Genomic DNA, 15,200 nt, shown 5'->3' with positions numbered 1-15,200 from the left:
ACTTTGCAGTAGCTTAAAATATAATCTGAAAAGGTTTGATCTGGAAGCTTTTTTTTCTCCTGGCTTGTTTGATTAACTGTGCCTGGTCAAAGGTTTAAGGTTGGGTTTTACGGGGTTTTTTGTTTTTTGATTTAACTTTCTGTGGGCAGAGTTAGGTTTTTCTGCTTTTTTCCTACCCCTAAAAACAGACTAAATGATGCCATTTTGATCTGGTAGCTTTGCAAGGGACCTTATCACATACATAGATAAGTCTCATGGGCTCTTGGTACATCAGGTCCTGTAAACCTTGCCTTGAACCACTAAACTAGCACTGTCTGCTATTGGGTTCCCCTTGTCTTCCTGACCCAGAATAGCCTGAATACACCACTTGACTTGATTCAAGCCTTTTGGCAATGATTATAATTTTTTTTAAGATTTTATTTATTTATTAATAGAGACACAGAGAGAGAGAGGCAGAGACACAGGCAGAGGGAGAAGCAGGCTCCATGCAGGGAGCCCGATGTGGGACTCGATCCCAGGTTTCCTGGATCACACCCTGGGCTGCAGGCGGCGCTAAACCGCTGTGCCACCGGGGCTGCCCTATAAATGATTATAATTATGTTTCTCAGATAATGACTTCTTTGCCTAAGTGAGGTTTCCCAGTCATTGAGGTTCTGTCATCCTTCCCCTGAACAGATCCAGCCTATAGATCTTTCCTTCCTGAGACAGGCTAACTCTGCCTCGTTTATTCTTTTGGTATATGACGTAAAGGAGTAGTTTTGGTTTTGGTATTTGGAGAGAAAAGAGAAATGTGTGTTTGATCGTTTTTCTATATGTTTTCAGTTCATCTGTAGCCTAGGGCTACAGATCTACAGATTTTCATTTCTGCCATCTGACTCTTGCTTTCTAAGAAAGCATATGAGTAGGAAGTTTGGCCAGGATTATTAGTAAAACTTTAGTATTTTGGACCCAATCAGTAGATGTGGGTATAATTTGCAAAGATCAATAGGAAGGAATGTGACTGAATCATTCAGCAGTGAATTTAAATCATTCTCAAAATTGATATTTTAAGCCTAGTTCATCAGGTGGCATATGCTTACCCAAACGCTACTTATTTTCAGTTTTTAATAAAATACTTGAAAATCTTAACTCTGTTATTAGTAGGTCATTGAGCTTTGCCCCACATCCTTTAATGGTTCAATGTTTCGTTCATTCTTTCGTTGTTTTCTTAGACAGAGAGGGAGTGGGGGAGGGGCAGAGTGAGGTTGAGAACCTTGAGCAGGCTCTGCACAGTGCACAAGCCTGCTTGGGATTCTCTTCCTCTGCCCCTCCTCCCACACCTGTCTCCTTGTCTCTGCCCCCCCCCCCCCTCTCTTAACAACAACAACAACAAAAAGAACGGTATTTCAACAACAACAAAAAAAAAACTGTGTTTGACTCTCTTCAAACTATGTGCCCATTTTTGTTTCTGATTAATGAAACCAAGCATCTTTCAGAATAACTATGTTTTCCTAGCAAACTGGTACTATTCCTACTAGACCTAATTCACAAGTGTAATTACTTGGTTTAAAGCCCCCCATCTTTTCTCTTGTTCTTCCTCTTCTGTGTCCCACTGCCCGGTGGGTCTACTTAAGATTTTTGGTTGCAAAGAACATGAACCAAAGCTTAAGCAAAAGTGGTCAGGTCCTGAGTCCTCTTCAGCGTCGCCCTCAGCCTTCTTTGGGGTATACATCCAGTGTCTGTATGGGTGGAATACTCTAATTGGTGGGCCTGAGTCTCACCTCCTCTGCTCTAGTGGAAGAAAGACCTCCTAATAACACATCGTTTGCACCAATGATGGCTCCAAGAGGCAGTTTGGCAGGCAAAAAACATCCATCTTTATTCCAGTGTGCTCTGGGTCCTGTCCCTTAGACACGATGGACTGTTGGAGGAAAGAACTGTGTCCTATTCATCAGCACACTGACAAAGTATAGGTTCTCCAAAAATGACTGAATAGGTGAACAGTCGTTCCATCCCATTAAATTGGGTATTCTCCCCCTTATTTTGCCATGAGCTGAAAGGTCTATGGTTTGACTGAAGGGAGCTCTCCTTGGGATATTGGGATAAGGGTGCTGACCTAGTGAAAATGGCCATCCTGATAGCCAAGGAGGCTCAGAAAAAGGACTAGTCACCTGGGGACAAATCTGGAGAGAAAGTAAGCCCATCTCTAGGCAATTTTTGATGTTCTTGTTGAGGCATCATCTTCCTCCCTAAGAGTAATTATTGTAAATATTTTGTTTTTAACTCATTCTCTTCAAAAGGAAACAGCCCTAAATCCATCCTAGACGGTTGATTTCCTATTTACTCTGTTCCTTTACCACAGTTAGTCACTTAGAGTTTGGGCCCCTTGTGTAGGTTTCTCATTCAAAAGATTTTGAGGGGTGCAGAGGAGGCCAGGAGTAATTCTTGTAAAAGTTTTTAAGTATAAATCAAATAGATAACATTGATGAACCCTGAAGCCACCTATTGATACGGAGTTGTTTCTTAACAGCAACAATAAACAACAGAAGGTCCTTGAGTTCTTTAATCTTGTTATTCATGATAATCCTAACATTCACAGAATCTTTTGGAGATGTTCTTTCAAGGAATCTTTGGCTTGTTGCAGACCTAAAAAAGCTTGACATTGTCACAGTGGCCCCTTTTAGAAGGGGAGCTCCATGGCTGGAGGGTAGGAGTGGGAGGGAGCCTTCTTTGCTTATATTCTTACACTGTGTGCCTGTTTTGTAAAGAATGCTTTACTTAAAAAAACAAGAGTCTTTGTAAATGCTTTTGATGATGCTAACATATATGAATGAATGTGTTATTCTAGCTCCAGATGGACAAAATCTTAAGTGACCTCCATAAGCAATACATAGAGGATACCTCCATCTGGGGAGGAGGGCAGATAGAATTCCCCAAATTCATTTCCAATACCAGTAATCATAACTCAGAGTATTCTACATCTTTCAGTATAAACTTTAACTTAGGTTCCTCCTATTGCCAATCACAAAAAAAAAAAAAAAAAAAAAAAATTTTTGTACAGCATTTTTTGCTATTCACTATTTATATATCTGTTTAATTCAGCCTAAGTAAACTTGAGATTTACCCTATGGCTGAAATACCACGTTTTATAAATTACAAGTTTCTTGTAACTGAGCTCCTTTATGAGCATATTTACTTTTTCAGAACTGCAGGTGTATAAATTGGGTACCTACCATGCAGTGAGGTGCTTCAGCTGGAGGTCTTAAAACAGCTTGGTTAGCCATGAGTGGTGGGCACTTAACAATGCGTGATGTGTATTGTTCGTTAGGAGAATGCATTTTCCTTTATCCTCAGCTGCAGTTTAACTCCCCGAGTGTTTTCTGTATAGACTGGTAGCTTCAGTGGTGGTGACATTTCCAAATCATTGTGTATTTGTTTTTGCTGAGATGTTGAGCTGCTTATACCCAGGAGGCGGGGAAAACGAGTAATGGCTGCCTTCTGGGCTCATCTCTCCTCAGAAGCGAAGGACAGACTTGGGAAGTTCCAAAAGAAATGCTGGACTTGGGCCCACAGAGAGTTTATGAAATGAATGGAGAAACAAGATGTCTCTTCTCAGATTTGGGCGTTTGTGGGCATCTGTTTTGATGCCTGGTCTCAGAATTAGCCTGTAACATTTTCTGTATTTCTGAAACATTGATATCAGGTGGTTCTCTCTAAATGACCTGGTTATGGGAATAGTTTTATTAAGCAATTGATTAAAAATTTTCAAAAAGATGGTTTAAAACAATTTAGCAATAGAATTTCCACAAGAAATAATGGATTTAGCTTTGAATTGCATATTAATTTGTAACCAAAGTGACTTCTGAGTCCACTATTAAGTAATATGCAGATTGCTGGATGGCAGAGTGTGTGGAGGACACACAGTCGTGCTTCTTAGCTGCTGAGGATGGGAAAGCTGATCAATGTTTTTTAGTGAAATGTGTTTCTTTTTTGGCTTCAGTTATACTTTGTAATTCATGTAGAGTATTTTGAAACTTCTAAGTTCTGATGACATACCCAAATTCAGAATTTGTAGGAGTTGTTTGTTTGGGTAGGCTTCACTCTTTTCATTTTTCATAGTTAATATTGATTTTTGGATTAGAATAATAAATGAGGTAACATGATACTGTATTACATTTGGATTAGTTGATTATGGTTGTACTTACAAATGGTAGTGGTGTTATAGAGTAACAGCCTTTATTAATTAGAACACCAGATTTGCATGTATTAAACTTTAATTCCTGTTGCTTTGGCTTTTGGGTTTGCCTCTGGTTTTGGTTTTTGGAACTATTTTATATCCTACAAAATTATTTGGATTATTACATTGATGATAAATTCTTACCATATTTTATAGGAAACATTTATGGTCACATGGAAGCCATACAAATAACTAATTTTATTTTAACTTTTGTTTTTTAAGGAACTTGGGGAAGTGGATCTAAATTTCTGCTTTAATGTATTAGGTCATTTAAATAATTTTTCAGTCCCTTCACACATACATATAAGCTTTTCATTTTTCAAGAGGATCCCCTAAAGTCTATAACACAGTTATCATCTGCCCTGATGCTGAGTACCTTTGTCCAGGTGTGGTGCTGGCTGGGGGGTGAGCTGCACAACCATTGAGACCATTAGTGTCTTTAGTTTGGATAGTATTTGGAAGCATTGAAAGATATTTAAGAATGTTATAGCAATGTGCAGGACAGTTCCCAGAAAACAAAAACTTCTTTTCCCTGGCACTCAAAATTATATGGTAATGATGCTGAAACGGTGAAAATTTTTCTGTTTTCAGAGGCTCAACATCACAAGGAGAAAAGCACTCACACTTGATTTTTAAGATAATCGGTTGGTATTTTTAACCTAATTCTCAACTTAAAAAAAAAAAAAAAGTTTGATGATGAACTTAAATTCTAATTAGAAATGTGCCAGATTAGACTCATAGTTGATCTATAGCATAAAATGTCCTGTTAAAAATAGAAAAGATCAGAGAGCACTTACTTTGCCTGCCTGCTTTAAGTAATCAGAACATATTAGATAAGGATATCTACTCACCTTCTTTGTCAGCGGGCCAAGGTTTGTGGTCCTACCATCAGTGGAACTAGGAAATATTACAAGTTGTACGTGTTTTGACTTGACTTAAATTTTTTTTTCCAATAGAAACTATGTTCCAACTTCCTGTCAACAATCTTGGCAGTTTAAGAAAAGCCCGGAAAACTGTGAAAAAAATACTTAGTGACATTGGGTTGGAATACTGTAAAGAACACATAGAAGTAAGTAGCATGCCATTTTTTAATTTTAACATGACTCAGCTTCTGATCCATTACTTTGTGTCAGCAGTCGGGATGGTTAATTCTTAGTTGTGATTCTGAATTGTAACTGCAGCATTAGCTTCACCAGAGCTTTCTCAGTTGGCTTTAACTTGTTTCCTTCTCCCTAAAATGGGCTTTTTCATCTTTGCATCATGAAGCAAAAGCAGTTCCACTGGTGAGGATGTAACTAGGTGCTTTAAAATTGTTTCTAAATTCAGATCTTTAGAACAACCCCTGAGGGGAGATATAGGAATTCTTATCTCCCATTTATAATGAAGAACTGGTAAAGATAGAGGTCCACCTCACAGCTGAGCTTATGGCAGGGTCTGTCTGCAAGAGTCCAGAGCCTGTTCTCATTCTGATGTGCCTGAGTGTTCTGGTTCACCTTCTGATTGTTGAGGCATGGTAGTTTGGGTGCTTGTTGTCTCTTTCCTTAGGATTTGAGCATTTTGTTGGCCCTTTTAACCCATCATACATATTATCTTCCCCTTGTGTAACAGTTTGGACTTTTGCAAACTGTTTTTCTAACTTTTTTTTCTATGAGCTTTTTAACAGCCCTGTGGGATAGCCAATGTACTAGTCTCCTCCTTTTCCAGATCTCATTGCTCCAGGTCTTGTGGTTTAGTTGGTCAAAGCCTCCGGTTGAAATATTTAAAGCTGTTTTCCCCACTAGCCTTTAAGTTACAACTGGCCAGGGACCATAACCATACTTGTCCATCCATGTATAACCAGCACCTTGTACAGTGCTGGGTACATAATAGGCATTCATGAAATGTTTGGATGGAATTGAAAGTTAAAAAGCAATTTCCTTCATGTAACAGGTTTTCTGTTCCTGATTCCCATGAATAATACTGGGGAGTGGGGGTGGGTATATCGTGAAGACTGAAGCTTCTCAAAAGTGGGCTTCTCTAGTTTTGTTGTCCCCAGTGTGGAAGTCCAGCCCCTCAAATTCAGGTGGATCTACCCAGTGAAACAGTCCATCCACTTCCACTTCGCACTCAGTGGAGTAATCTGCACAAGAATAAATAATGCAAATGATAAGGTATCTTTTCTATCCTGCATTTGATGTGTTTCTCCCATTACACCCTCTGGAATTTATAAATACTTGATTTTCCCACACTGAACTGTGAACCTTTTAGAAGCCAAGGGGAATTTTCTCCTAAGACTTTGTATCTTCCTGGCCTGGAGAAAAACGGACCATAAAATTTTTACATAAGTATAAATTTAACATAATACTACTGAACTCTCTTCGAATAGCTTTCTTTCTTCCTTTTGTGGGCTCAGAAATCCCAAGTTTTCTTCCCCGTCCATTTCTACCCCCTTTTCCCCTGAGAAACAGAATATCATCACATCCATGCTGCTCTGAGCAAATGTTGCTAGCTTATACTCCATTCTAATACTACAACTGATGAGTTACAACACTCTAATGAAAGGAGCTTTGGTATTAATATGTGGCTGAATTTTTTTTTACTTAATTAGAACTTCCAGTGGTTTCCTTAGAAACCTGGCTGACCATTAGGGGAATGTTTGGTTGTTAGAAAATGTCGAATGCGACTTCCATATGCCTTTTTGTATTTCCTAAGAGCCTTATCATCCTAGTTTAGTTCTTGCTGGGGTTGGTTTTTCTGTCTCCCCAGCTATAGCTTAGAGATGAGATTTATAAGTAAGATTGATTGGGCTAGAGTTGATATCACTGTGTTTTTGTAAACTTCTTTCACTGTTTTCTAGGATTTTAAACAGTTTGAACCTAATGACTTTTATTTGAAAAACACTACATGGGAGGATGTAGGACTATGGGACCCTTCACTTACAAAAAATCAGGTAAGTAGCACCAAGGACTTCCCCAAATGGCAACATCCTTGGTGCACTGCATTTTTTGGCTCTAAGCCTTACATAGTGATGCATTGATTTGTGGGCAGCAACCTAGTATGGAAAATGTCAAAATTATTTCATATTTTCCTAAGTGGCAGGGAAAACTGGGAAGAATTTGTCTTTTTTTGTCGTTGGACCAGAACTTTAAGTCTAAAACAAACAGGAAATTTTGTTACTTAAACGTTCTAAGGTCCTACTGTATATCAACACTATGTCAGCAGTACTTTGGCTCTTCTATTTCTTAAATGTCCCCTCCAACATTCTGTTCATCCAAGCCATCCATCATTTTTTTGTGTCTGTCACAGTTTGTGTTATTTCTGGAGAGGGTGTTTTTTTCTGTGTTGGTGTCATCCAACCTCTCTGGGGTTGCTAAGCCAGCACATAGGGAAGGGGATGGGTACCTTTGTCTGATAGAGGTGTGACTTTACAATTTGGGATTAAAAACACTGTTAGGTAGTCCAAGGCACCAGTGATAGCAAGTGTCAGCAGGTGAAGATGTGACAGAAAAAAGGTGGTACAGGTGGGATTTCTTGTTCCACAGGGAGAAATGATTGTCACTGCAGACTTTACCATTACCTAGTTCTGTAGTGGTTGTAGTTCTATAGTTATTGATATGTTTATTGGAATATACTCAGGCAGGGATTTTAAACTTTTAAACTCTGCCTCAGACATTTGAGAGTATAGGGCAGCCCTGGTGGCTCAGCAGTTTGGCACCACTTTCGGCCCAGGTTGTGATCCTGAAGACCTGGGATGGAGTCCTACGTCAGGCTCCCTACGTGGAGCCTGCTTCTCCCTCTGCCTGTGTCTCTGCCTCTCTGTGTGTCTCTCATGAATAAATAATAAAATCTTAAAAAAAAAAAAAAAGAAAAGAAATTTGAGTATAGTTATATGGTTTTTTTCTTGTCTGTACCCCAGAAAAAATTACATTAACCAGAAGTCTTCAAATGTAAAGGCTTTCAGGTGGGATGTGTCACTTAATTCGGTTTTATGAATCCCAAAGTTTCACATTCTAACACTAAATAAGGATTGAGCTTTAAGGAGACGTGGAGTATTTTATTTTGCGTCAAGCCAGTTATCTGAAGCAAAGTGGGTTTCTAGGAAGGAAAGATAATCTCTTGCCCAGCTTGTGTTTCACCAGTCTTCAAAGGACAAACTGCACAAGTGCTAATGAGCATAATTTTGGAAGTTACTCTTTGATATCAGTATACTCTGCAATACTTTATTGGCTTTTTAACACCACGCACTCCTTATAGTCTATAGGAAATTTTTATATAACTTCTTAATTTGAATCAAAGCAGCTATCACTTCATTAGTTCTTTTGAAGCTGCTCTTACTTGAGAAGAGAGAGCATGGCTTATAAAAGAAAGCCGACTTTTCAAATCGGTAGCTTTTTGATTAGTAATGAAATCTAAATACTACACTGTACTTCGATCAGAGGGAAAAAGTGTTTTGAGATTTTTGAAGATTTTGCATGATGGAAAGGATAAAAGGTGCATCTTGGTACCTTACTGCCTAATTGCACTACAGCTCTCTGGGCCCTGAGTTTTACTGAATAGTAAATATGAAACCTTTAGCAACTTACTGATTCATGGAGTGAGATTGATTTCACAGTGTTTATTCTTGTTGTTTCTAACTGTAAAATGTTTATCTTTGAAACCATTTATCTTTGGCTTCTCTAAAACCAATCAGCAAACGTGACCTTGATCTTTTCTAAACACTGAGGGGAAACTTAGAGTTGAGTTTTTTATTTTTACTCTGGAACCGAAACAGCTTTCTCATTTGGGTTTATATTTTTATAAATTAATTTTAGAAAAGGAAAAAAATTAGATCAATGCATTCCAGGTTCTAAAAATAGCATTCTATCTCTATTAGAAATAGAGAACATCTGGGGAATAAAATCTAGAACCTGTTACTACCTATCTTAAATGGCATTCTAATGACAGTTTTTGTCTTTTCTTTAGGACTACCGGACGAAACCTTTTTGCTGCAGTGCTTGTCCATTTTCTTCAAAATTCTTCTCTGCCTACAAAAGTCATTTCCGGAATGTCCATAGTGAAGACTTTGAAAATAGGATTCTCCTTAATTGCCCCTACTGTACCTTCAATGCAGACAAAAAGACTTTGGAAACACACATTAAAATATTTCACGCTCCAAACGCCAGCGCACCAAGTAGCAGCCTCAGCACTTTCAAAGATAAAAGCAAAAATGATGGCCTTAAACCTAAGCAGGCTGACAGTGTAGAACAAGCTGTTTATTACTGTAAGAAGTGCACTTACCGAGATCCTCTTTATGAAATCGTTAGGAAGCACATTTACAGGGAACATTTTCAGCACGTGGCAGCGCCTTACATAGCAAAGGCAGGTGAGAAGTCGCTCAACGGTGCAGTCCCTTTAGGTTCAAATGCCCGGGAAGAGAGTAGTATTCACTGCAAGAGATGCCTTTTCATGCCAAAGTCCTATGAAGCTTTGGTACAACATGTCATCGAAGACCATGAACGCATAGGCTATCAGGTCACTGCCATGATTGGGCACACAAATGTGGTGGTTCCCCGATCCAAACCCTTGATGCTAATTGCTCCCAAACCTCAAGATAAGAAGGGCATGGGACTCCAATCAAGAATTGGTTCCCTTGCTTCTGGAAATGTCCGGTCTTTGCCATCACAGCAGATGGTAAATCGACTCTCAATACCAAAGCCTAACTTAAATTCTACAGGAGTCAACATGATGTCCAATGTTCACCTACAGCAGAATAACTATGGAGTCAAATCTGTAGGCCAGGGCTATGGCGTTGGTCAGTCAATGAGACTGGGGCTAGGTGGCAACGCACCAGTTTCCATCCCTCAGCAGTCTCAATCTGTGAAGCAGTTACTTCCAAGTGGAAATGGAAGATCTTACGGGCTTGGGTCAGAGCAAAGGTCCCAGGCACCAGCAAGATACTCCCTGCAGTCTGCTAATGCCTCTTCTCTCTCATCAGGCCAGTTAAAGTCTCCCTCCCTCTCCCAGTCACAGGCATCCAGAGTATTAGGTCAGTCCAGTTCCAAACCTACTGCAGCTGCCACGGGCCCTCCCCCAGCCAATACTTCCTCAACTCAAAAGTGGAAAATATGTACAATCTGTAATGAGCTTTTTCCTGAAAATGTGTATAGTGTGCACTTCGAAAAAGAACATAAAGCTGAGAAAGTCCCAGCAGTAGCCAACTACATTATGAAAATACACAATTTTACTAGCAAATGCCTCTACTGTAATCGTTATTTGCCCACAGATACCCTGCTCAACCATATGTTAATTCATGGTCTGTCTTGTCCATACTGCCGCTCAACTTTCAATGATGTGGAAAAGATGGCGGCACACATGCGGATGGTTCACATTGATGAAGAGATGGGACCTAAAACAGATTCTACTTTGAGTTTTGATTTGACATTGCAGCAGGGTAGTCACACTAATATCCATCTCCTTGTAACAACATACAACCTAAGGGATGCCCCAGCTGAATCTGTTGCTTACCATGCCCAAAATAACCCTCCGGTCCCTCCAAAGCCACAGCCAAAAGTTCAGGAAAAGGCAGATCTCCCTGTTAAAAGTTCACCTCAAGCTGCAGTGCCCTATAAAAAAGATGTTGGGAAAACCCTTTGCCCTCTTTGCTTTTCAATCCTAAAAGGACCCATATCTGATGCACTTGCACATCACCTACGAGAGAGGCACCAAGTTATTCAGACGGTTCATCCCGTGGAAAAAAAGCTCACCTACAAATGCATCCATTGCCTTGGTGTATACACCAGCAACATGACCGCCTCGACTATCACTCTGCATCTAGTTCACTGCAGAGGTGTTGGAAAGACCCAGAATGGCCAGGATAAGACAAATGCACCCTCTCGGCTTAATCAGTCACCGGGCCTGGCACCTGTCAAGCGCACTTATGAGCAAGTGGAATTTCCCTTGCTGAAAAAGCGAAAGTTAGACGATGATAGCGATTCACCCAGCTTCTTTGAAGAGAAGCCTGAGGAGCCTGTTGTTTTAGCTTTAGACCCCAAGGGTCATGAAGATGATTCCTATGAAGCCAGGAAAAGCTTCCTAACAAAGTATTTCAACAAACAGCCCTATCCCACCAGGAGAGAAATTGAGAAGCTAGCTGCCAGTTTGTGGTTGTGGAAGAGTGATATTGCTTCCCATTTTAGTAACAAGAGGAAGAAGTGTGTCCGAGACTGTGAAAAGTATAAGCCTGGTGTGTTACTGGGCTTCAACATGAAAGAACTCAATAAAGTTAAGCACGAGATGGATTTTGATGCTGAGTGGCTGTTTGAGAATCATGACGAGAAGGATTCCAGAGTCAATGCTAGTAAAACTGCCGACAAAAAGCTCAGCCTTGGGAAGGAAGAGGACAGCTCCTCAGACAGTTTTGAAAATTTGGAAGAAGAATCCAATGGAAGTGGTAGCCCTTTTGACCCTGTGTTTGAAGTTGAGCCTAAAATCCCTAATGATAACCCAGAGGAACACCTACCGAAGGTCATTTCTGAGGATGCTTTAGAATCTGAGGAGAAGCTAGACCAAAAAGAGGAGGATGGTTCAAAATATGAAACTATTCATTTGACTGAGGAACCAACCAAACTAATGCACGATGCTTCTGACAGTGAGGTTGACCAAGACGATGTTGTTGAGTGGAAAGATGGTGCTTCTCCATCCGAGAGTGGCCCTGGTTCCCAACAGGTGTCAGACTTTGAGGACAATACATGTGAAATGAAAGCAGGAACCTGGTCTGATGAGTCTTCCCAGAGTGAAGATGCAAGAAGCAGTAAGCCAGCTGCCAAAAAAAAGGCTACCATGCAAGGTGACAGAGAGCAGTTGAAATGGAAGAATAGTTCCTATGGAAAAGTTGAAGGGTTTTGGTCCAAGGACCAGTCACAGTGGAAGAACGCATCTGAAAGTGATGAGCGCTTATCCAACCCACAGATTGAGTGGCAGAGTAGCACAATGGACAGTGAGGACGGGGAGCAGTTTGACAGCATGACTGACGGGGTCGCTGAGCCCATGCATGGCAGCCTGACCGGAGTGAAACTGAGCAGCCAGCAGGCGTAAGTGCCAGCTCCTCTGGCCTTGGGGACGCGCTGCGCACTGCCGCCTGGGACTCGGCGCCCCCTGCGGCGGGACTGCAAAGCTCTGTTCTAACTGGTACTGCCTCTTGAGCACTGCGTCATCGGGCTGTGGGGAGGTGTGGCCGCTGCTAACCCCAGTGGTTATTTCTGAGTCTATGACACATGATTGGCTGATCTCGCTTCAGAACTTGCTGTGACAGACAGAGTAAATAAATGTGAAAAACCAATAAGCTGGTGGCTCACGAACGCACATGAGGAAAAGCAAAGGTTTATTTTATCTGCCTTCTCAACATTTCTTTCCCTCTGTAAAATGTTTGGTGGGATGTTCTTGGGAGGCGTTATCCTGATTCACATGGTAGTATAGGGCCAACATACAAGCTACCAGTCCAATGTGTATAGTAGACTTTGGGGAAAATCAATTTTTTTTCATGTATTCATTCTGAATAGTTGAAATGTATATTTGTACAGTCTTTTAGACCTATTCAAGTGATGCCTATGATATTGTTATTGTGTACCCATCCTAGATTTGTTTCTTTTTTTAGTGTTGCCCTTGCTGTGTAATAAACGCTATATCTAGTTTACCTAGCAAAAGCTTGAAACTGCGCTAGTATGGACTTTTGGACAGACTTAGTTTTTGCACATAACCTTGTACAATCTTGCAACAGAGGCCAGCCACATAAGATATATATCTGGACTCTCTTGTATCATAGAATTTTTCTTGTTCTGAATATCCTTGACATTACAGCTGACAGAAACAAAAACTGGTATTTCAGATCTGTTTTCTGAAATCTTTTAAGCTAAAAATCACATGCAAGAATTGACTTTGCAGCTACTAATTTTGACACCTTTTAGACCTGTATGAAAGTGTGTTGTGTTGAAGCAGCAAAACAATGAGTGCTGCATTTTGAATATTTAGTTTTATCTTTAGTTAAACACCACCCGGTGTATTCATTTATACCATCTAATATATGACACACTGTTGTAGTATGTATAATTTTGTGATCTTTATTTCCCTTTGTATTCATTTTAAGCATCTAAATAAATTGCTGTATTGTGCTTAATGTAAATATTTGCTTTATTACACATTACAGTCTTATGTGTCCATTAGGTCTTGTGCCAGCAGATGCCATGGCTCACTTTCAGCAGAGGCGGAAGCCACGGCCACCAAGGAAACTTACAGAGAAGACAAGCAAGATGTGCCATTGGCATTAAGAATGCTTTCTCTCAAGGCACCTGTTACAAATTCTTTTGGTTTTGTTTTGTCTTTTTCCTTTTTAACTGCAAAAATAAACATCCTTGAGTTTTTCAGTTCCCCTTTTGTTAAGGAGTGGAGCCTGCTTATATATGTAAATGTGTCAATGATAAAAGGATGTAAACAAATTGGCATTAATTTGCAAGCAGAATATTAATGCCCTGGCGTTCTTTCTTCTAAAGGAAGTAAATGTTAGTTTTCACCTTATAACGGGCACAGTTGTACTAAACAGACAACTACTCTCTGCTTTTGTTGTAATTCTCTTGACCATCTTGCCATTAAAAAGGCTTTGGAGATCACACACTTTAAAGGGCTGTTAAGATGGAAGGAGCTAGAATTAGAATATTTACTACTGGGTTCCCAAGAGCAGCTCAGACTAAAGATTGGAAGGGTACGAGGAGGCAGTATTAAGCCCCAATTTTTCTTAGTTACAAAACCCATGGACACCTCCAATCCATGCAGAGAGCAGAAGCCTAGCAAGCACTTCTCGGGGACATTGTTTTAAATAAAGAGTTCTTAAGTGGCTGGCTTCCATAATTTCTAAGACTCCTTCCAAAAGACAGCTATAACAACATTAACAAGACCAAAGAAAGTTGACCAACCTCCTTCTAAAATGTTAATGTCCTGCTTCTCAAAAACTACAGGAGAAAGTACAATAGCCCAGAACCTTTAAGGCAGTCGGGGGCTAGCATGGAGTTATTTGAAGTCTGTTCTACAAGAGATTATAAATTCTATAGACAACAAGCTAATGATATTTAAGACAGGGTGTCCACAACTAAGATGCCACAGATTATCAAATCAGAAGAACTGGCACTGAGAAAGCTGGTCTCTTAAAAGATAGTAATAGCAGCTGACTTGAAGCCCTCTCCACCCCTGGTTTCAAATAGTCTGCCTAACAAATGAACAGGGAAGAACGAAGCCTGGGTTTGTGAGGCCTACGTGAAGTTCTAAAGAGACGCATAGAATAGGGGAGGGAATAAGTTCCTGGTTGGACACTTGAGCAGAGACAGACGAACATGCTTCCTCACTAAGGTGGTGGGAACGGGCATTCTTGACATTCAAAAAAGAATTTAGCCACCTAAGAATTGGAAATAAAGAAGATCCCCAACTAACGATGTTGCAGAAGCCCTAAAAGTGTTTCAATAAAAGCCATTTTAAAAGAATGTTGTTGCTACTGTTTGCTTTTGGAAAAATCTGGAAATAAAAGCCGTGGCAATCTGCCACCTTCTAATTAGGGAATGTAACTGTAGACTGAACAATTCTGTAAATTTTCTTCCCAGGGAACTTTATGTCCTGATTTTCTTGTGGCCCTGAGTTTCAGAGTCAGCCTGACTAGCAGCCTGATTTCTCTCCCTTTTCAGCACATTGAGGCACTTCTCCCATCGTTGGTCTCCATCAAACAGCTCTTTGTCCTCTCAAGGTGTAAGCAGAAAAGGATCTACCCCTTTGATTGCCCCGTAGTTGTGTATCCAATCCCAACGCCTGCCCATTTGTAAAGACGGATACTTTTTTCAGAAGAGAACAAAACAAGCGCCAGATTTGAAAATGATCTTTCAGAGATTGGGGGATGCCCCAAGTGAACCACCACTGGAAGCCATTAAACTTGCTTTTGTCAAGTGAGCACTGCTATGGTGGTTTCCCTACCTCAACCCCAGACTGCCAG

The 15,200-nt window shown here is 40.3% G+C and overlaps 1 protein-coding gene across 4 annotated transcripts in view; it reads left to right on the top strand.

Moving 5' to 3' along the window:
* ADNP (activity dependent neuroprotector homeobox) overlaps positions 1-14,700 on the top strand; it is a 34,133-nt gene extending 19,433 nt beyond the window's left edge. For 3 of the 4 annotated variants that reach the window (XM_038572600.1, XM_038572597.1, XM_038572599.1), the window contains 3 exons: positions 5,173-5,285; positions 7,053-7,145; positions 9,158-14,700. In XM_038572600.1, coding sequence (XP_038428528.1) covers positions 5,178-5,285; positions 7,053-7,145; positions 9,158-12,268 — 3,312 coding nt within the window. In that variant the 5' untranslated portion in view covers positions 5,173-5,177 and the 3' untranslated portion in view covers positions 12,269-14,700. Of the gene's footprint in view, positions 1-4,841; positions 4,861-5,172; positions 5,286-7,052; positions 7,146-9,157 lie in introns of those variants that run through there. The other variant, XM_038572601.1, reaches the window with a different exon arrangement.
* The last annotated feature ends 500 nt before the right edge of the window (positions 14,701-15,200 follow it).

This window comes from Canis lupus, chromosome 24, assembly GCF_011100685.1.
Source record: "Canis lupus familiaris isolate Mischka breed German Shepherd chromosome 24, alternate assembly UU_Cfam_GSD_1.0, whole genome shotgun sequence".
NCBI lineage: Eukaryota > Metazoa > Chordata > Mammalia > Carnivora > Canidae > Canis > Canis lupus.
Note: the sequence above shows the minus strand (reverse complement) of the source record. Positions and strands in the feature narration are given on the sequence as shown.